Source organism: Vombatus ursinus, unplaced genomic scaffold (assembly GCF_900497805.2).
Source record: "Vombatus ursinus unplaced genomic scaffold, bare-nosed wombat genome assembly UNPS02007822.1, whole genome shotgun sequence".
Taxonomy (NCBI): Eukaryota; Metazoa; Chordata; class Mammalia; order Diprotodontia; family Vombatidae; genus Vombatus; species Vombatus ursinus.
The window spans coordinates 911,645-933,528 of record NW_020947600.1 but is presented as its reverse complement, the minus strand read 5'-3'; the positions used below and the strand labels follow the sequence as shown (position 1 = coordinate 933,528).

Here is a 21,884-nt window from a genome sequence, read left to right as displayed (position 1 = left end):
TCAAAGTTTAGGGTACAAGTCAATGAAAAGCTCTCTTGTTATAAGTGATGGGAGGGAGAGGCCAGTTGACCCACACAGTTTCCTCTATAAGTCAAGAGGGTCTGATTCCAAGCCCCTTCTAACCATTATACATAGAATAAAAAAAGAAGGAAAATCAAGGGAAATTATGCTTTATTACAAATTGTTACTAAGTGCGAAGTACACCAATGTTCCATACAAAAAGGAATAAAGAGAGAATATGTAGTTCTCAGATAAGATTCTATGACATCTTATAACTTTTACTGTCAGTGATAAGGATACTGTTTTCATATTATGAAAATCTTTGTTAAGAATACTAGTACAGATCATGTATAGTCTATATCAGATTTCATGCTGTCTTGGGGAGGCGGAAAATTTAGAACCCAAAATCTTATAAAAATGAATGTCAAAAACTAAAAATAAATCAGTAAATTAATTAATTAATTATTTGTTTTAAGAAAAGAATGATAATACAGAGATAAATCCAAATTCAAGGAAGTGGATATGGATACTCATTTACACTGAAATGGTGGCTAATTTAATGATGTCAGCCTCTCTGTGTGTTTCTGTTTCTTTCACACACACACACACACACACACTAACCATAAAGAAGTGCAATAAATAGATAAAAAAGGAATAGATCTGTTGACATTTCTGTAGTGACCTAAATAGTGACACTTTCACATTTTAATTCCATCACCTCAGGAGCTGATATAGTATTTGAGGAACTGGTAATGAATGGTATTTAAGAAGGGAGGGAAGCCTGACCAAACAAAATGCGGAGAAAATGTCTACTGCAAGTGACAGTTTTAAAGCTACCAGAGAGTTAATTTTCAAGATATTCCAAAGAGGGAGAAAGTCTCAAAGGACAAAAGATCACAGCAGGTACTTCAAAAACAATATTGCCACTAACAATAATAACAACAACAAAAAGACATTTAAAAATATCAACAGCCCCTGACCTGTATGCCTACATTTTCTTCTCCATAAAATCATTATTAAGAATGATCTATGATTAAGAGTATCCAAAATGACAATATGAGTAAGGGACATGTGGGTTTTCCCACATAATTTGGTACAGAATATTACATTTTTGGGTCATGCAATTAATTGAGAGGAGTAATGAGTGTAATAAGATCCTGCTGTGTTTATTGTTTGTTAATTATGCAAAATATATTTGAACCAGCAGAATAAAATGTTTATTAAATAAAATTATTAATTATATAATTTTTATTAAACAAAATTGTGTATTAATTATACAAATATATACAAATATATTTGAACCAGTAGAACAAAATGTAGCCTTAGGAGGACATTTCCTCAAACAAGGTATCTTTCACGGATCTGTTTAAGAGTATAGACTATTCTGTGACAGGTAGGATCATGGAAGGAAATGTGGCACAGTGGAAAGAACACTGAACTTGGAGTTACAAGAACCTGAGTTTGAATCCTGGCTCTGTCACCTGCTCCCTTGAGTAAATTACTTAACTTCTCTGGGCCTCAGTTTCATCATCTGTAAAATGAGGAGTCTGGACTAAGTTAAATGGCCTATAAGACTTTTCCAGCTTTAATTCTATGATCCTATGAAATAACTTTGATCAACTATCCACTGAATATGAAGGGCAGTATTAAACAGAAAGATGTGTTAAAAAAATAAAAAAGATGTCTGCCAGGGTCATAGAAAATGTTTTACGTAAAGCCCCAAAGGAAAATGGATCCTCTAGCTATTGATAGGTTTCATAAATATTCCTGTTCATGCACAGATAGATACATAAACACATAGATCAATATCTATGGTCCTATGGATGATAATAGGTTGATTCCATCAAACTTCAGATCACCATTGGGCTTCCTCAATGAATCTACTACTATTCCAAAGAAACTGACCTAGAAATTCACAGGCATGGGGTGGGGGATGATTGGGGCAAATGAATGTCAAGAGAATAATGCTAATATTACCATATGCATTTGGATAGATGGCCCATCGCGTGTACATGTGTGTGTGTGTGTATGTGTACCCATGCATACACACCCATATCACATAAATATAAATACCCACTCTATATAGTTTGTATACAGCCATTGAGGTAATTTGTTTTGCCTGACTATGTATATTTGTTACAAGAAATTTATTTTTCTTTCTTTTTTTTCCCCCATGGAGTGGGAGTGAAAGGAAGAGAAAATAGATTTCTGTTAACTTTTAAAAACAGTGAGTTGGTGGTGGTAGGGTAAGAGATGTGAAATGTTTTATGCACTTGCAGATGAAATCGTTGTCTGATTAACTTTACTTAACTGTTTTACTTTGTTACAAGAGACATCTCATGAAGTAGGGGCAATCAATAAGTCTGTGCAATGGAAAAATAAAACGTATCAATAAAACTGTTTTCAAAAATAGAAGAACCAGGAGAAGTCTTCCAATATGGTGGGTGAATCCTCTTTGGAGAATTTATTCATAGTCTTGGATAAGGATCATGCAGGATGAGAAGGCATGAAGGCATTGCAATGTGTACCAGTGGAAGGACCACCCACATTGATGAGATTAGAGAAGCATTTAAATGTTGAGGTTGGAGCTATGAAAAATTTTAAAATGTTCAATGAACGGCCATATATTAAATATCTACTTGATGTAAAATACTTCAGTAGAGGAAAATGCAAAGATAATTCAAACATAGCCCATGACCTCATAGACAATAGGGAACTTTCTAACCCAGTCAGAAAGACCTAGGTTCAAATTCATTCTCAGACCCCGCCTAGCTGTGTGACTCTGGGAAAGTCACTTAAGTACTCTCTGCCTCAATTCCCTCATCTGTCGAGGGAGGCTAATTATAGCACCTGACTCTTAGGGTTTTCATTAGGATAAAATGAGGTATTGTTTGTAAAGTGTTTTGTAAAACTTAAAGCACCATATAAATTCTAGCTATTATTATTTTTACCTTATAACTTAGTGGAGGAAATGCAATATATACAGCAATAAAAGCTAATCTCTAATACATATGCAATAGTGCTACAGCAGCTATTGTATTGAAGACAATACAAGACTATATGAGAGGTAACAGGTACTATGTGATGTCTGTCTGAGAAAGAAAAGAGCATTTCTAAGTTGAAGGAATGAGGGAAGCCTTTCTGGAAGAGTCAGCACTTAATTTGGGTTTTGAAAGATGAATAGAATTTTAAATGGTGAAGAATAAGATTGGGGTGGAGGTCAAGGCTTTTCATGTATAGGTAAAGGCATAAAACATGTCACTGAAATGAGAAAATGCAACGTATGCATGAAAAACACCAAAGTATTCAATTTGGCTAGAACACGATGCATTTGGAAAGGTTTGTTGTGAGGTGAGGCCCAGGGTGTAAAAGGTCAGGCTTGTGGAGGCCTAGATTTGTTGAATTATGTCCTTTTGTTGCCAAGATTGACACATCTGGTCTGCAAGGAGGAGCTGGGGATGCTGCCTTCTGAGACTATAACCTACCCACAGTTATAGGAGTAATTTGTGGCACCTTCCAAATAGGATAAGATTTTCTCTATTCTTAAATCACTTTTTTTTTTAAAAAAATCTAAAGACAGTAAGGAGAAATGGCCTGTATTTATAAAGCAGGGAAAATGTTTGATCCATTTCTGAGACTTTTAATTATATATTTTTAAAATAATAAAATGTTGACTTTGTTTTTTTTTTCAAACCATTCTTTCTGCTGATCACTAACAGTTTCTCTCAGCTGAACAACAAAGGCATAATTATGTAGGTGTTAACTTATGCTTGTCACACCTCTTCTAGACATTCGACATAACAGGCAGACCGCATTCCATTCATATGTTCTCTCATTGCTAAGATGCCAAAGTTTTAGTGAAAATGGTCATATTAGAAAGTTACTGCTTAGAGAATCTTTGAAATCTTTGTTGAAAGTTCTTGGGAGCCAAAGGCTTCTGGGTAACATGTGAATCACAGGTAAGAAATGTAGCATTTCTGGGCCTAGAGCTGACTTCTTTCAATAGTCAAGGTCAATAAAACATGCCATCACCATTATATTACCTGGAGCTGACACCTTGTAATGATATAGCAGAATCTTAACCAAAATCTCCCTTTCTGAACAAAGAAAGACTAGCCTCAGAAAAAATAAATATTCCCCATGCCATGTTTTGAGTTCTAGACAGCTGGAATAATTTTATTCTTTTCCTGCTCTCTCTCTCTCATCAGGATGTATTCAGAAATGGCCCTGACCTTGTGGAGCACTCCAGTAATAGGTATGTGTATGTCTGTTAGCACAGTGGTAGTCCTCATGACCCAAATACAGACACAGTTCTTCAAAACCCCCTTGATTAAGCATCCTTGCAATGTAATATGGATATCCATGATAATAATCACATCTTATATACCAACAGTATATTGTTGAAGATGAAGAAAGATTCTAAGACCTTGACAAGTCTTGACCAAAGTCAACATGTGCTTTTTTATTTAATTAGTTCACTACAAACTGGGACACAGGGGAATATAGTGAAAATAACATTGGGAAATAAGGTGTGGGATCAAAGAATGAAAGAAATCAAAAGCTCAAGATGTCTCACACTTGGACATCACAAACATGTTCTTTGAGAAAAGTCAGAAGACTCGATGTAGAGGGCATAGAACACCATTGAAATGAGTTTGCTGTATCTTGAGACAAGGAATGACTAGTCACAGCTATAAGGTCCTTTCAGAATTAGCTGCCTGTGTGCAATCATCACACCAAGCAGAGAAAACAAAGGTCAACTATGAATATCCAATTAGAAGAAAAGATAAAGATAAGAAGACACTACACATGATTTCAGCAGCTCTAGGGAAATCTATTTAAAGGAAGTGTTGACTGAAAAAAAAAGAAATGGACAAAAGTGAAGATTTTGATTCTGAATATTATTATTTCTAAGGTAAACATTTCTCAGGATAAACAGCCCCTCTGACTATAGACTGAATGCTCTTTCCACTGGATCACTGCCTCTCCCATTCCTGTGGATCACTCTTTCTCAAATCCCACAATCATCCCACCAGAGGATCCCTGTGGCCCCCTCAGGTAGACACACAGACAGACAGACAGACAGACAGTACTACTGACCGGGCAGATGGGGTGGGTTCTGTCACTTGTCGTTGCATGCGGGCCCCATGGACACAATTCTCCTTGTTCTCTGCTTGAGAAGCTAAGGGGATGTCAGGAGACGTGTGGCTGATCTTCATGGCGGCATCGGGATATGGCGAGGGCTGTTCCTGGTAGTCCTCACTGTACTCTGGGTCATTGGTCTCGGTTTCCATGTAATTCAGGGGCTCCTGGTTGTCTTTGCTTCCCGAGAACAGGCCTCGTTCTCTCCAGGGGATCCAGCAGAGCTTCCAGGACACAAATAGAGATACACTGAAGAGGGCCAGCCCACAGGCTGTGACAACTAGAGACAGCAAACTCACTGAGATGTCTAAAAGGGAGGAAAACCGCAAGACCAGCATTAATGGAATATCTACTTCATTCATCCATTGTTTCAACAAGTATTTACTATGCACCGACTATATGCCAGGCTCTCTGCTAGTCTGTGGGGGCAGAGATAAAAACAACAACAATAAAACAAGCCCTGCCCTCGAGGAGCTCACATTCTTTTGGGAGAAATGAAATATACCTATACAAGTAAACAAAATATATATAAAGAAAATACGAGTAATTTCCTGGTGGGGTGGGGTGGGATGGAGACTAGCAACTGGGGGCCTTTTTTAGGAAGTGGCAATTGACTAGAGTTCTATTCTGTAGAAAGTACTCAAAAGGAGCTATTGGTGAAGATTTAATAGGTACTGTTCCCAACAGACCCTCAGCAGAAGAATCAGGGAACCCAGCTGGGTATGTGTTACCCAACTACAAGGTTAATAAGCCTCATTTTCAATTTCATTCATTTCTGGAAGATGGGAAAACACATGAGTATCTGGACCCACATTGAAGGAGACATATCTATAATAAGATTTGGGTCCCTTTCTTTCTTCAGCTGTGCTGGATCTGGAGGCCTAGCCAATTTCCCCTCTGTTTCCTTCATTATAGGCAGTGATGAAGCCCTTTGCCCAATAGAGTAAAGGCTCATGGGAGGCATGTGGGGAAGTGCTGGTCTGTAGTATTAGGGAAGGTGGGCAGGTTTTCTGAATTCATTTAACTCAGAAGCTAACATTTCTCTCCCCACTGCTCTGAGATGAGAAGATGAATTGAGCCCACTGAAGAAGTCAACTTGTCCAACAGTTTTGTCACCCTGCTGGCCTGTGACACTGATACAGAAGCTATGCTTAGTGAGGAATTATGGAAAAAGCCAACAGAGACTGGGGTAATTTCCTCGCTTTTCCTCTGCTTAAAAGAGTGGAGAAATTAAGTTCAAATCTCTAGAGCTGTCTGTGGCTTGAATGAGACCACAGTGGTTAAGTCACCAGTGTCTACAGCAGGCCTGCGTAGGCTGAAGAAGCGGTATGCTGGTTTGGGATGCAGACCTGCATTAGAAGGTACTCCCAGTTCCCTTCCCTTCACCTACCGTAGGGAGCACACTTATTCTCTTTTCTCTTACTTTTTTCTCTTCCAGTTACCCTGACCCCATAAAAGGGATCTCGCTTTAGATCTCTGGCTAAAACCCTTGTGAAATCCAGCTTACATGTGTGGTTTATTTCTTAAGTGTTCTAATCAGTTTGGCTGTGTAATTTCAAGTCCTTTCCAAACCCTGTTTCTATGGCATTCTGAGAACAGAGCTGGCTGATAAAGGGGACTTTTGTATGTAATTTGTTGGCAATGCGCCTACTGGACACATGAGCTGGTAGAATGTACACTGAATCTGAGACCTGATGACCTGAGTTTTAAGACTAGCTTTATCCTTTACTAGCTGTGTGATCTTAGCTAAGTGGTTTAACTGCTCTGGGCTTCATTTGGTAAAATGCAGTGGTTGGATGAGGTTACTTTGGGGTCCCTTTCAGTTCTAAATCTGTGATCTCAGGACTACACTTGTCTCACTCTAGCTCTGCTTTGCTTTGTTTGTCTAGCCTCATTTCTTTAAGCCTCTTCTTATATCCAGGACTTACCAGTAGTAAGCTTATGTTTTTGATTCCTCATTTCTTCATTACCAGCTATTCTCTCCTACAGCTTCCTCAGTATAGCTCCTTTCTTTTCAGGTAGATTCCCATCATCCTCTCCAAATGTCTTGAAGAATCTAGAGAGATGCTGTTCTCCTCACTCACTTCCCCTCTTCAAAGGACCTTTCAGAATCATCACTGCTGGTCACCCAGCTGAGAAAAATCTTTCTTTATACCCTCCAACTTGACGTTGGCATATGGAACAGAGAGAGAGAGAGAGACAGAGAGAGAAAGAGACTGAGAGAGACAGAGAGAGACAGAGAGAGAGAAAGAGAGAGAGAGAAAGAGAGAGAGAGAGAGAGGCAGGCAGGGGGAGGAAGGAGCAAGATTCTATGCCTGGGAAGCCACATGAATAGGATTCAGAATGACAGGCCTCCCCCTTTGCCTGCAACCAGCTGGGGCCTGAAGGTTCAGTTCATCATGGGCTCTGGGATGAATACAGAAACCTCAGGGACTTTGGATTCACAGCTTAGGTGGCTCAGCATTTAGTCAGGTCCTTCTTTGACTCAGGCTTTTGTCTTTTCTACAGAAGCACAAAGCATAGGGGGTTGCTACCAGCCCTTTGTGAATTACACCAAGAGGACTCTGAATTGGAGGCCCTGGTCCTTCTGTTCAAAAGTGTCAATTCTACTCTCTGATCACCCAACGAAGCTAGAGGGTTCTCATGGCATATTTCTTAATTAACTTTCTCTGAAGTTTAGACTAAGAACTGAGTAGAGAAGTTATGTCCAACCAAACTGGGAAGGTACTTCTCTCCTTTTTCTCTTGTTATTTTTTACTTATCTCCTTAATTATGGTGTGTGTGTGTGTGTGTGTGTGTGTGTGTGTGTATGTATGTGTGTGTGTGTGTGCCTCTGACTTAATAGATAACAACACCGCATTCACTGAGAGTTTCCTTACCCATCAATCTCAGCTCCTCAGAATATTATATAAAACCACAAAGGAAGGAAAGAAAAATCTCTGAGCAGTTAAAGTAGATATCTTAAAATCTATATAATAAAACTCACACACTTTAACTCATAGGAGAGTCCTTTAGGTCTCACTTAAAGCCAATTGCCCCTTAGTTTATCAACAATTCTAATAGGATGGCTTATCTGTTTTCCCTGCCCATAGCTTACACAAAGCACTAAGTTAGAAATTAGGAAGTGAAGGAATCACATTAGGCAGAGTCACTGACTGCAAGAAGTGAAAGTTGATAAGCCAGCAGGGAACAAGACTCCAGGAAAATAGAAACAACAAAAAAAAGCAGTCATCCAGGGTTATTTTTGTTTAGGACTAATACCTCTGTACATTTGTTGGCATTCCCAACAATTATCATGAACTGATGTTCATAATAATGATATAGAGTCATCACATTAGATTTTGTTCAGAATCCTGTTTAACAAGTCAAGGAAGTATGAGCTACATTTTTAGAAAGATTTTTATCAAAAATGGCTCAATTTAAAAAGTAGTATTTAAAAGGATAAGCTCTAGCTATCTGGAAAACTTCTCTATGTGAACTGACCTATCCTCAATGGTGCCACATCAATGGCATTCTACTGCAGTTAGCAGCAAAGTAGCTATCTTGGACTCTTATTGTTTAGAATGGTCACTTGGGTTAATGGATGGAATCTAGGTTCTTGAGTATTGTTAAACAAGGCTGCCTGCAAATGTCATGAGGTTGAGGAGGATGCTGAAGTACAGATACTGAGAGAGATTAATGGCTCTCTTCTCCCCAAAGTGCATTGGAGAGGAGAGCATCCTGATCTCGTCCTCATTTTCTTCTTTTCTCTCAGATCTAGAGGGGAAAGGTGAGTAGCTCATGCCTGGATCTTATGGTGAGGACAGTGAATCTTGGGGAAAAGGAAGCATTTATCATGCTCTTAAACCCAAGTCTCAATGATTTCTTATGAACTTGCCAGATGATCCTGAGATATGTGTGTGTGTGTGTATATATATATATGTGTATATATATATATACACACACACACACATACCCCTACATATAATTAAATTATATATGATTGTATAAATTAATGTACACATAATTATGCACATCGTATTAGACATATTATATATTATAGAATTATGTGTATATCATTATATAATAGAATAATAAATAATTTAATTAAGTGATATAAATAATATATAATTATAATTAAATTATATGCAACTAAATGACATACATTCATATATAGTTAAACTCATATATTGTATGTTATTTTTTATGTTATATATGTATATAGTTACATATAGGTAGGATTGGAAATGAGATCATTTAATTAAATTCAACAAACATTTATCAATTACCTGCTATGTTCATAGTAGCAAAGGTACAAAGAAAAAACAAAAAAACATATTCCCTGCCCTCAAGGAACTAATGTTCATAGGGATTAGGGTGGAGATACAATAAAGCTAAGTAGACACAAGGTATTTAGAAAGTAATAGGGTGCAATTACAAGATGTAGACCATGCTAGCAACTTCAGTGTATGTCTATGGAGAAGGCAGGAAGGGCCTCACATAGGAAGAGGCACCTGAGCTATGCTTTCTAATAAGAAGGGTGGAAACGAGGAAGGAGTATATTCTGGACATGGGGTGGGGGTGGGGACACTTATGTCCCCAAAGGCACAGAGGCAGAAGATGGACTGTCAAGTAAAGGGAACATCTGATTGGCCAGCTACAACTGCCATTAGTGACCACAGACAGGTTCCTGTTGGTGTGGCAGTAGATGACTTCTATTTGTCCTCTGTGCATTGGTTCTCCTGATTGAATAATATTAACAGCACTTCACATTTATGTACAGCTTTACAGATTTTCTGTCCCTTCACAACAAGCCCATGAGGGAGCTGGTGAAATAATAATTAGGTTTTATAAAAATTAACAGGCATTTTAAGTACCAAGGATTAGCGAGCATTACTATGAACCCACAGTGTTTACTTGACTCAATGCTTTAATACTGATGTAAACATACCATTCTACTGGGCTCGGTCTAAATATCTGTTTCCTAATACACTCCACAAGGCCATGGGCTTGTGGCTGCAGAATCTTGATGATGAGTATTGATTGCTTTTTTTTAAAGGAATAAGGAAAGGCAGCCCACAGATCCTCTTGCCAGTATGCTGCCCAGAGCAGTCACATGAATCTAAGCCTAGTCATTATTTACTTTGCCTAAAATCAGCATTTGGAGAGTGCCTAAAACAACACCTTTTCAGGGGAAGAGATTCTATAACCATATTATGACAATAGTTACCCCACCTGTCTTGGTGGATACAACAGCTGAGAAAAGTGATTTGCCTGAGGATGTGCATTGGCTGCTGAAAGATCTGCGATTTATTTATAGCCCTCAGTGTCTAATCCTTTGCTAACCATGTTACTTCTGCTGCATACACATGGTGCCCTTGTAACAAGGAAGATATTTGGAAACAAGGCAGCTGAGAGTGATAGATTTGTACAACAGATCAAAAAGAAGTGACCTCAGAATGACTGGGTTTTAGGAAAATGCCGTAGAAGACAAAAATATGATCATTATGTTTCAGAGAAATGTTCAAGAAACAAAGTGACATTGGTAATAGAAAACACTTACAGAATGATGAGGTAGTGCAATGATTATTGCTTCTATTTTATGTGTGAGGAAACTGTAAGTTACAGAAAATAAGAGATTTGCTCATGGTCATGGAGCTAAGCCCGGATTGGAGCCTAGGTCCCTGACTCTAGTTCCAGAGCTTTTTCCAGTAGAAGATACTGTACTGCTTATCAGTGTTTTATACAAAAATCAGAAATGATCAGAATTGGAAGGGACATCAGAGGTCAGCTCCCTCATTTTACAGTTGAGGAAACATGAGACAAGGGAGGTTATGAGAACTGGCTGAAGTCATTAAACATCAAAGGCAGGACTCAAACCCTTATCTTCTGATATCAAAACAAGAGGTCTTTCTACTGTAAATGTGGCATATGGAAATGAGCCATGACCTCAGACTAAGTTTTTCCAGCAGATTTAAGTGTGTTATTTGAAAGGAAGAGGTGAAAATTTAAGAATCCAATGATTTCAAAGAATTCAGAGGAAAAAAAATAAAATCTCCAAAGACAGCAAGAGCTTTCAGAACTGAAGCAATAAGCATTTAGCATAATAAAAACATCTAGGTGGCATAGCGCATAAGCATTCTGGATTGAGGGTCAAGAAAATCTGAATTCAAGTGCTGCCTCAGATAATTATTAGCTAGCTGTGTGAACCTCGGCAAGTCACTTAGTTTCAGCCTGAGTTTTCACATCTGTAAAATGGATGCAATGATAGTACCTATCTCTCAAGGCTCTTGTGAAGGAATAACATATTGGAAGTGCTTTGCATACTGTAAAGTGTGACATAAATGTATTACTACTACTACTACTGCTGCTGTTGGCTGCTGCTGCTGCTACTACTACTACTACTACTAAAACTGAGATTAACTACTTGGTATCTTTACCTCCATTAAAGTCCTACTACGTGCCTCATATTCTTGTGGAGGTATCCTTAGATTCTGAATACCTCTGTAAGTACACTGAAACCTCAGTAAGTCTAACTATGTTGGAAAGATTGTCTAGCTACGGACTAACCCAGCTAAGTTCAGAAAACCTCATTACAAAAAAAGCTTGCCCATAATGCAATGAAAATGTCAGTCACAACAACTCATGAAATAACATATTAAGATGAAGAAGTCATGGGATCAGTGTATTTTAGAACTTAGCCACACTGAAGAAATCACAACTCTTTTGAATAATATGAAAGTAAAAGCCATTATTATTTTGTATTAGTTAAATTACTTAAGGTAACAGAAGGGATTTCAGATAAATAAAGCCAAAGACAGTGAATAGGGGAAAGATTGACACCAATCCCCAAGAAAAATCCTAAATTTGTCTGGGGTGGGAAAGTAGGAATAAGATCTGGATTTAGAAATTTATACAATTGATAGCAAAAAAACATAAATATAGCTGTGTTTTTTTTGTTAAGTTTCATTTAATAATGGAAATGGTAAAATAATACAGTTTATATTCCCTTAAGATAAAATGAAAAAAATTAACAAAGAAAGGCAAAAGTTAAATATAATCATCATAATGAAAACTATAAACAGATCAAACTACACAATAAAAAGAAAAAGAGTAACAATGAATTAAAAAATAGAATTGGACAGTGTATTTCCTATGGGAAACATTTAGTCTAGAAAGATCTACAGAGACATAAATGGAAAGATTGGATCAAAAGGCATCATGCTGTATCTATCTCAAGAACATCGGGGTTGGCATTGATAATTTCTGACAAAGCTGAATTAATTCTGGAAAGCATTAAGATAAACAGGGCAGTTATAATATGCTTAAAGGCATCATTCAAAATGAAAGCCTATCAATTTAAAATATGCATGTGACAAATTATGTAGCAGTCAAACTTATAAAGGAAAAGTTCATGGTCTTTGTAGAAGAAAAATAGTTGATAATGAAGAATAATAAGAACTTTCAATATTCTAAGATAAGAAAATAAACATCAAATATAAAAAAGAAGTCATGATCCTGAACACCAGTGAACAAAGTGTGTTTAATAGACAATAATAAAAACACACATGTATACATAGTGCTTTAAGGTTTGCAACATGCTTTACATATTTTATCTCATTCGATCTTCACAAAGACCCTGGGAAGTCAGTACTATTATTGTTTTCATTTTGTAGATGAAGAGAGTTTCAGAAAGATTAAGTAACTTACCCAGAGTCACAAGGTTTCTAAGTTTCTGAGGCAGTATTCAAGCTCAGGCCTCCCAAGTCCAACACTCTATTTACAATTCCACCTTGCTGCTTAAACAAGGAACATACATTCCCCACCCCCCCGATTAAACATGTAATGTGTGTAATTACTCAATTCTTATTCAAAGGGATGCCATATGTAAATTTGAAAGTAGAAATTTTATATGCTACATTTAAAAACTATAGTCAATAAAACTAGAAGTTTGTAATAACACAAACAAAAAATATAAATCTAGAAGAATGAAGACACCATAAAACCAACCACAGGTTTTATTAAAGATAATTATAGCATAGATACTATATGCAGCTAGGTGGTGCAGTGGATAGAGTACTGGGCCTGGAGTCAGGAAAATATGAATTCAATTCTAGCCTCAGACACTTACTTAGCTGTGTAACCTGGGCAAGTCACTTAATCACTGTTTGCCTCAGTTTCCTTAACTGTAAATGGAAATAATTATAGCACCCATCTCCCAGGGTTATTGTGAGGGTCAAATGAGATAATAATAGTAAAGCACTTAGCGCAGTGCCTGGCATATAGTAAGTGCTATACAAATGTTAGCTATTATTAGCTATTTTCATATTGGAATCTATGGAATGCAGCTAAAGTGGTATTTAGTGGCAAATTCATAGTGCTAGGTGACTAAAATAATAAAAGAGAAAAACAAAATCAGTGGGCTCAGTCTATATTTAAAAAGAACTTAGAAAAGGAACAAGAAAAATATAATAGAGGAAAACAGGAAAAGAGAACTTATCAAGATAAGAATTAATCAGATAAAAATAAAAGAATAATTGCAATTATAACTTATAAATTATTAATTAAATTATACTTGTTTTAAACCAGTAAAATTGGTAAACAATGAACAAACAGCCAGAAGATTATGGAGAGAAACAGAACCAAAACTGGAAACAAAATGAAGAGATCATGGTGAAGGCTAAGGTATCTAGGAAAAACAACAAAACTTTATGTCATTAAATTTGAGAACTTACAAGAAATTGATGAATATCTACAAAAAACCCAAAACATAAAACTTATCAAACTGGACACGGATAATTTAAATATACCAGTTCTCACTTAGAAGGAGAAATTAGGCAGGCCATTACCCTTTTGCCTCCATTCTTGCTTCCCTAAATGCCCTAGGACCATCTCGATTCATGAATGAATTTTTTCACTTCATTTAAATATTTTCTATGGAATATTTCTAAGTATAAAGAAAGATGATATTCTATTTAATTCTTTCCATGAGACAAATATTGTTTTGATCTCCAAGCTTGTAAAAGGTATGGCTGAAAAAGAAATTTACAGGGCAATATCATTAATGGATACTGGCAAGAAAAAAATAAATATTAGCAAATATGTCAAAATACCAATGCATCAAAATTATCCACAAATGAATAGCATTTATAGTAAAGACAAAATGGAGACAATGCTTGGCCATCAACTTACAAACACACACAAATAACCTTTCAAACCACAGGGAGACCTTTCAAACTGCATATTTTAAACAACAGAAATTAAAGTACTGACCAAATAGATAAGAATCTATCTCTTCTATACTTGGTTGGTAAGAATCTTTTGAGGGCATTTCCCAAATTAATTCATAGATTCAACATACTACTAATAAAAATGCTGACAAGTGAGATAAAGCCATATGTGTGTGAAAGAAATAGACAAAAATATCAAAAGGAACTTCCTTCTACCCTTCAATAGATCCATGATATCATCGATGTGGGTATTTCCTCCATGGGAACATATATGTCTTCATATTTTGCTCCATTATAGTTGATGCAATTTCACAACACTCCCATGGAAGATTTGCTCAACATGCTGAAAGCCTTCCTATAGTTCTTTCAATATTTTATGTATACTGATCAATATCAGTCTATTCATGGTCTACCTATTAATTCCTTATACTCAATATATGATGGTTCTCCCATACTCATTGCTGTTGAGGTATTTTTATGATCATCAGTGATGAAATTATAGTGTTACAGGACTCTGGTATTATGAAGATGGGCTTTTGTGCCAGAGAATAATGGAAATCACTGCACTGTTTCCTAAACTTAGCTCATCCCTTATTATTCAATTCTAGATGAATACCAAAGCACTGTGCCAAATACTGAGAATATGAATAGAAAAGCTAGACAGTCCAGCTTATCATCCATCTGTTCAACTGTTGCCCAAGATAGATATATGACCCATTAGACTGACTATGCAATTGCAATCAATAATTTGGGCAATGTGGACTTTTCATCCACTTAGCTGTTTGTCTGTAGATTGCTAATCTATTATCTTTTGAATGACCATGAATCTCATTTTGGTGACTCTGTTGTATTTGGGGGCTCAATGGAATGAGCACAATATCACCTACAAACAAGAACATCCCAGATACTACAGCTTCAAATTCTTTGCTCTTTCCACTGAACCATGCTAAAATACTGCTGTAATTACACACATATCACATTTCTTATATTTATCCTTCCTTCTAATTTGGTGTTAATTTTTATCTTTACTCTAAGTAGTTGATGATAAGGATGCACACAGATGGCTCATTTGTGGAGTGATTCCAATCAGTAAACAGTAATTTATCATTAGTTAAGACAGTCAATTTCATTTTTTTTGGTAATGTTGGTTGGTGGTTGTCAAATCTTCTGATTCTCTCATTGAATAAAATATTCATGATATATTGGCACAAGGATTCTTAGTAATCTACAAGACTGTAATCTTCACTGATTAATCCTGAACTTTATTTTCCAATTTTTTTCATTGTATTCATTTGGGCCATTGAAATAACTCAATATCAATGTATATATTTACTTGTTTTGGAAAATCTTTTAAAATTTGTCAAAGAATTTCTTTACTTTTTCATTTTCTAACAGTCCATCTCTTCCCTCTCTAAATCCATAGTATAAAATTATATGGTCTGAAGATATTGGCACATAAATTTCAGTAAATAACCAATGGTCTTTTTGTTTGTGCTCATCATGACCAGTGTAAGGTGAGGACACCAACATGTTTCATAAATGCTTTTCATTTCCTTTGGGTACATGATGAAACTAATGCAGCCACCTAATTTATGTGCCAACCTTTGAACTATCTTTCCATTTAGCTGTAACCTTTTTACATCATAATTGTGGGTTCAGTTCTTTGAGTAGTACATAATGTCTAAAAGTCTTAAGTGTAGCTTTTAAGGCTTAAAATTGCAGTGAGACTTTTTGGAATGACCTGTATATGAGTTTATAGGTAGCCGGACAAAGACTATATTGTAAAGTATCAACAGAAAAATTAATGTTTGTGGATAGTCTATAAACCATGTGATTCTTAGTATCTTCTACCCTTATTTCTGCTACTCTGCCCCTATGGAAACAGAAGACAGTAACATGAGGGCCATTTAATAAAACAAAGCAAAACAAAAAAAAATTCATAGCTCAAAACATCGTAATCAGAGCCCATTTTTTTTTTTTTTGTGGCTATGGTGATGTGCCTTTCCATGCTTAGCTGGGATGGTTCTAATATAGCAGATAGTGTGTGTTTTGGGGACCAGGCTCAAACCTTTCACTCTTGGTAGACTCTGCCAAGGCTTGTGTCCAACTGGTATCTTGTTCTGGAATGCAGTGTGATTTCCACAATATGATAAGCCATCAGAGATGGATTATGATTGGAATAAGCAGGATTGGGGAGGGGGAGATAAAATAAGGCCTTACCTTGCCAGATTTAAAAATATATTTCAAGTTGTAATCATAAAAAATGTGTGGTACTAGATTAAAATAAATAGATCAATGGAAGAGTAGAGAAACAAAAATACAACCAAATGCCTATAAAAGATCAATGTTTGATAAACCCATAATCATAAAACATTGCAGCCAGAGTATGGAGGGTGAGAGAATCATTATTGAAAAAAAATGCTGGGAAAATTGGATAGAAGTAGGAAGAAAAATAGGTTCAGATGTATGCCCCACACTACACAGTAAACTTCACTTCAATTAATAATCTAAATTTTTAAAGAAAAATAACATAAAAAGGAAAAAAATATGCTGAAGAACTATTTATCTTAGCTATGGAAAGGGGAAAACTTCATATAATAAATAAATGGAAAAACTCATTGAGCACAAAATTGATGGATTTGATTTCATAAAGAAATAGAAAAATGTTTATAGGTCAAAAAAGCAATATTAATAAAATAAAAAAGGAAATAGATGGGAGAAAATATTTGAGATAAATACATCTGTTGAAAATATGATATCCAGAATCTACAAGGAATGGATAGAAATCTTAGGAATGATACCTATTTCCTAAAGGAGAGATAATCAAAGACTAAGAGAGCTTAACTTTATATAATTTCCAAGTTGAAAGGGGCTACAGAGACCATCTAGTCCAACATGTAACTGAAAAATAATCCTTTCTATAACATACCTGGTATACTTATAACAAAATGTCATCTCTCCTTTCATTAAAGACATTAATGGATTATGTATATTATCTATTACAGACATGCATGTATGGGCATATGTATGCATATGTATATCATTGTGTGTATATGTATGTATGCACACATATGCATGTATGTATATATATATATCTGTATGTATGTATATGTGTATATGTACATATATCCACACTTAATTGTAGCCTTCTGGGGGGAGGGGGAAGGGGAATAAAAGAACAAAGTAAAATGTGCACAGCACAGAGCAAAACAAAACTTAAAAGAAAACAAAGCAAAGATGGACAGCTGTCAACACAATGCATAGTATTTATTATATAGGCTTTCTTAAATGAAAATTTATTGCTGCATATTTTGAATCCTCTCTCACGTTCTGCTGTGCACATGGCAATGCATTTTTTCCCCTTTTCTTATTTTCTATTATTTTAGTTTTAGTATTTAAGTGTTTCTTTTTTCTTTTATTATTTTGTATTTAAGTTTAAAATAAAAAACATTTACAAATAAAAAACAAAAAGAAACAAACAAATAAACAAACAAAAGACATTTAATGAGGGATAATTCACTGCTTCCAGAGGCAGCCTATTCCACCTTTGGATAGCTCTAATTGTTAGGAAGTTGCTCCCAGTTCTGCCCTCTGGGGCAAAGTACCTCTTTTGTTCAACAGTCCTTTACATACTCATGTTATTCAGGCTAAAGATCTCCAGTTGTACCAATACATCCTCATACAGCATAAACTCTAGGCCATTCCCCTCCTTAGTTACCTTCATCTGGATGCTATCCAGTTTATCGATGACCTCCATGAAATATGGGACCTAGAACTGAGCACAATGTTCTAGATGTGCTCTGGTTGGGGCAAAGTACAGAGATAATAATAACAACAACAATAATAACTAACATTTATATAGTGCTTACTTTGTACCAGTCACCATGGTAAGTGCTTTACAATTATTATCTAATTTGTTCCTCACAACAACCCTGAATGGTAGGTGCTATTATTATTCTTATTTTACAGATGAGGAAACTGAGGCAAACAGAGGTTAAGTGACTTGTCCAGGGTCACACAGCTAATAAGTGTCTCTCTGAGCCTGGATTTGAGCTCAGGTCTTCCTGACTCCAGGTCTGGTGTTCTATCCACTGTGCTACCTAGCTGTCCCTACAAAATAACCTCCTTATTTCTATACATGATCCTTCCTTAATACAGTTTAAGGTTATGACATCTCTCACAGGAAGAAATATAAATAGTTAATAAACAATTGAAAAGTTGCTTAGTAAACTCTTTATCAAACCCTCTGATAATTAGGAGAAAGCATCTTGAAAAAACTTTATGGAACCACCTTACAAATTTCAAATTGGCAAAAATATTGGTAGTGATTTGGGAAAAGGGATAAACACTGTATTATATTGTGAGATAGTAACCTGATGAGGGCTTTGGGAGGGCAATCTGGTAATTGGCAGGAAGAGTAACAAAAGAAATCATATTCCATGACAAAGTAGTTCAACTGCTGGTACCATTGTTTAAGGAAATCTAGTCCCCTAATTCAGTAGATAGATCCTAGGGAACTGGGGAAGACATAGGGGGTGAATGAATTGCCCAGCGTCACATAGGTTGGACATTAGTCTCAGACATTGGATTTCTAATTTTTTTGTTGTCACTGGAGCCCCACAACCACCCTATAAAATTTAGAGGTAGAAGGTACTATAGAGGACGTATAGTCCAATCCTCTCACTGTAAAGATTAAGAAACTGGGGTAAAATAACATTAAGGGACTTGAACAAGGCCACATAATAAGTCTCAGAAGTGAGATCTGAACCCAGCATGCCGAATTCCAAGCCCAGCGGTCTAGCTGGGTCTACCATGCTGGCTAGCTTAACTGATTAAGAGCACTGTTAAAAGAAGGCTGCTATTTAGAGTTGCTTTATTGGTAAGGATGAAAAACTGGAGGCAAACCACATCAGTCATTCAACAATCACTTCTAATGATTGGGAAATAGCTGAACAAACTAACAATTTGTTAATGTAAATATAAGCCTTTACCTTGACTGCAGACATTGACATAGGAGAATGCATGGAGCAAGAGTGTTTAACTGCTTGAAATTCAAACACAACTGTGAAAATTTAAATGTGCTTTGTTATTTGTGGGAACTAAACACTTTAAGGATGTATGGAATATTTTATTTTAAAATAAAAATAAGTATTGATGAGAAGTGCTCATAGAACCTTAATCCAGAATTTAAAATTCTCTAGGTAGCTTAGAATATCATCCACTGTACTACTTGCAACATGGACCATTGTTTATAATTCTTAAAGAACAAAGTATTTTTTTATTCTTTTTTTCTCACCTCATAGTATTTTTTTCCAATTACATGTAAAGATAGTTTTCAATATTATTCACTTTTATAAGATTTTGAGTTCCACATTTTTTTCTTCCTCCCTTCCCTCCCCCCTCTCCAAGATGACATGCAATCTGATACAGGCTATACATGTACAATCATATTAAACATATTTCTACATTAATCATGTTGTGAAAGAAGAATCACAACAAAAGAGAAAAACCATGAGAAAGGAAAAAAAAGAGAGAAAATAGTATGCTTTGGTCTGCATTCAGACACCATAGTTCTTTTTCTGGATATGGATGGCATTTTCCATCATGAGTCTTTTAAAATTGTCTTAGATCATTGTATTGCTGAGAAGAGCTAAGCTGGTCATCACACAATGTTGCTGTTACTGTAGTACTTTTTATTCTTTTTTTTTTTTATTTTTTTAAGTGAGGCAATCAGGGTTAAGTGACTTGCCCAAAGTCACACAGCTAGTAAGTGTCAGGTGTTTGGTCTGAGGCCGGATTTGAATTCAGGTCCTCCTGACTTCAGGGCTGGTGCTCTATCCACTGTGCCACCTAGCTGCCCCATACTTTTTATTCTTAATAAGAATTTGCTAATAGAGTCAATTTCTGATGTCAGTAATTGGTAGTGCTAAATAGCTTTTGGCTTTCAGCAAGAAATAGGTTAACTAAAGAACTCCAACAGAGGCAGTGTTGTGTAGTGGCTGGAGTGCTGACATTTGAGTCAGAAAGACATGAGTTTCAATCCTGCCTCTGACACACACCAGCCAAGAGACCAATGAAAAGTGACTTAAATCCTCAGTGCCCTCGGGCAACACTCTAAGACTAGTTATAGATAAGGTTTGGATCTGTATTCATGGAGGGAGTTTTAACACCAAGAGTTCCCCATATCAATGAAATCATAGATCTGACTCCTTTCCTCCCTCTAAACCACAAAAAACAAACTAGCCATGACATCTCTATTTTGCTTCCTGCAAGAGTTTTCAAATATGGACCACAGTATATGTTGGCACCTTCTCTTATGCCACAGAGATGTTGCTATAAGATTTGACTTACGAACTGACTGCATATTTATATAACAGTCACACGAGAAGGAAAGCAGACAAGTGAGAAGCTATAATGTCATCACGTAACTGTGATTCAGTAGGAATTTTTGACTGCAGTTTGTCAAGTTCTGAAAAGCAGTTTTGCAGAAATCAGACCACGATTCAACACAAAAGGATCTAATTACATGTCAAAAGAAGGACTTACCCAAAATATAATGGTGGGAAGTAACTAGTAATGTAGACTGGCACAGCCCTAGTCCAAATTTCTATATGCATGGATTTTCTTCTAAGGGGTTGTGGAGAATACTCAGAATATTTGCTGCTGCATCTTCAAGGAATACAAGTGGAGAGGGGCTTTGCAAGAATAAAACCCAATAGGCTTGGGGCCAGGGCACTTCCTGGGCACTGGCAGGAGCTCATAGCTATTTCAACTGACTTGGAGCTTTAAGTAGGATCACTTTCACTCAGAGAAAATTCAGTTAAAGGGCAAGGGGGACAGTGGAACAGAGGACAATCTGAACACAGATGAAGTAGTGTTAGGAAAGGGAGTAGTATGTCTCCTTGAGATTCCAGCCTGTGCTTCCACAAAGGCTGTGAAAAGATGGGCCTCAGGAAAAGGGATGCCAGAGTGATAGGACTCTGGGGAGCAATGACTTGGATAGTTGTAAGGTGTGGCATAAACTAGCAGAGGGTAACAGTGGGCACTGTGGTAGAAGTGACTCCCCCCCTCCCACCAGATGTCAGTTATACTGCACTAGCCATGGTTTTGGTCCCATCATCCTTTTTTAAGTCCCAGAAGCCCCCTAGTTTTATTGATCTCATATCCATTGTTATTGGTTATAATATGATGCCATCAGGCAAGTATAAACTCAGATCTGTGAATTTCATTAGTAATCTTCCACCAAATTCATAGTCTTAGAACCCAAACCTAGAGTATTATAAATCACCTAGTTAAAACCTCTTATTTTACAAATGAGCAAAAGGAGTTGAGAATGTAAGCACCCTGAAGGCAGGGACTGGTTTTTGCTTTTTTTTTTTTAATCTGTATACCAGCATTTCGCATAATGCCTTGACACAAAGTAAGTGTTTAATAAATGCATGCCAGTTATTATAATTTGGGCAAGATCATATGGTAAATTAATAGCAGACCCAATACCTGAATCAGTCAAAAGTATGTATTAGGATCATGGAT

The 21,884-nt window shown here is 36.4% G+C and overlaps 1 protein-coding gene across 1 annotated transcript in view; it reads right to left on the bottom strand.

Annotated features, from left to right (window-relative positions):
* The window catches only part of LOC114034003 (synaptotagmin-9), a 208,238-nt gene that overhangs the window by 151,213 nt on the left and 35,141 nt on the right, over positions 1-21,884 (bottom strand). Inside the window, exon 2 of the mRNA XM_027849648.1 lies at positions 5,101-5,449. Coding sequence (XP_027705449.1) covers positions 5,101-5,449 — 349 coding nt within the window. The remainder of the gene's footprint in view (positions 1-5,100; positions 5,450-21,884) is intronic.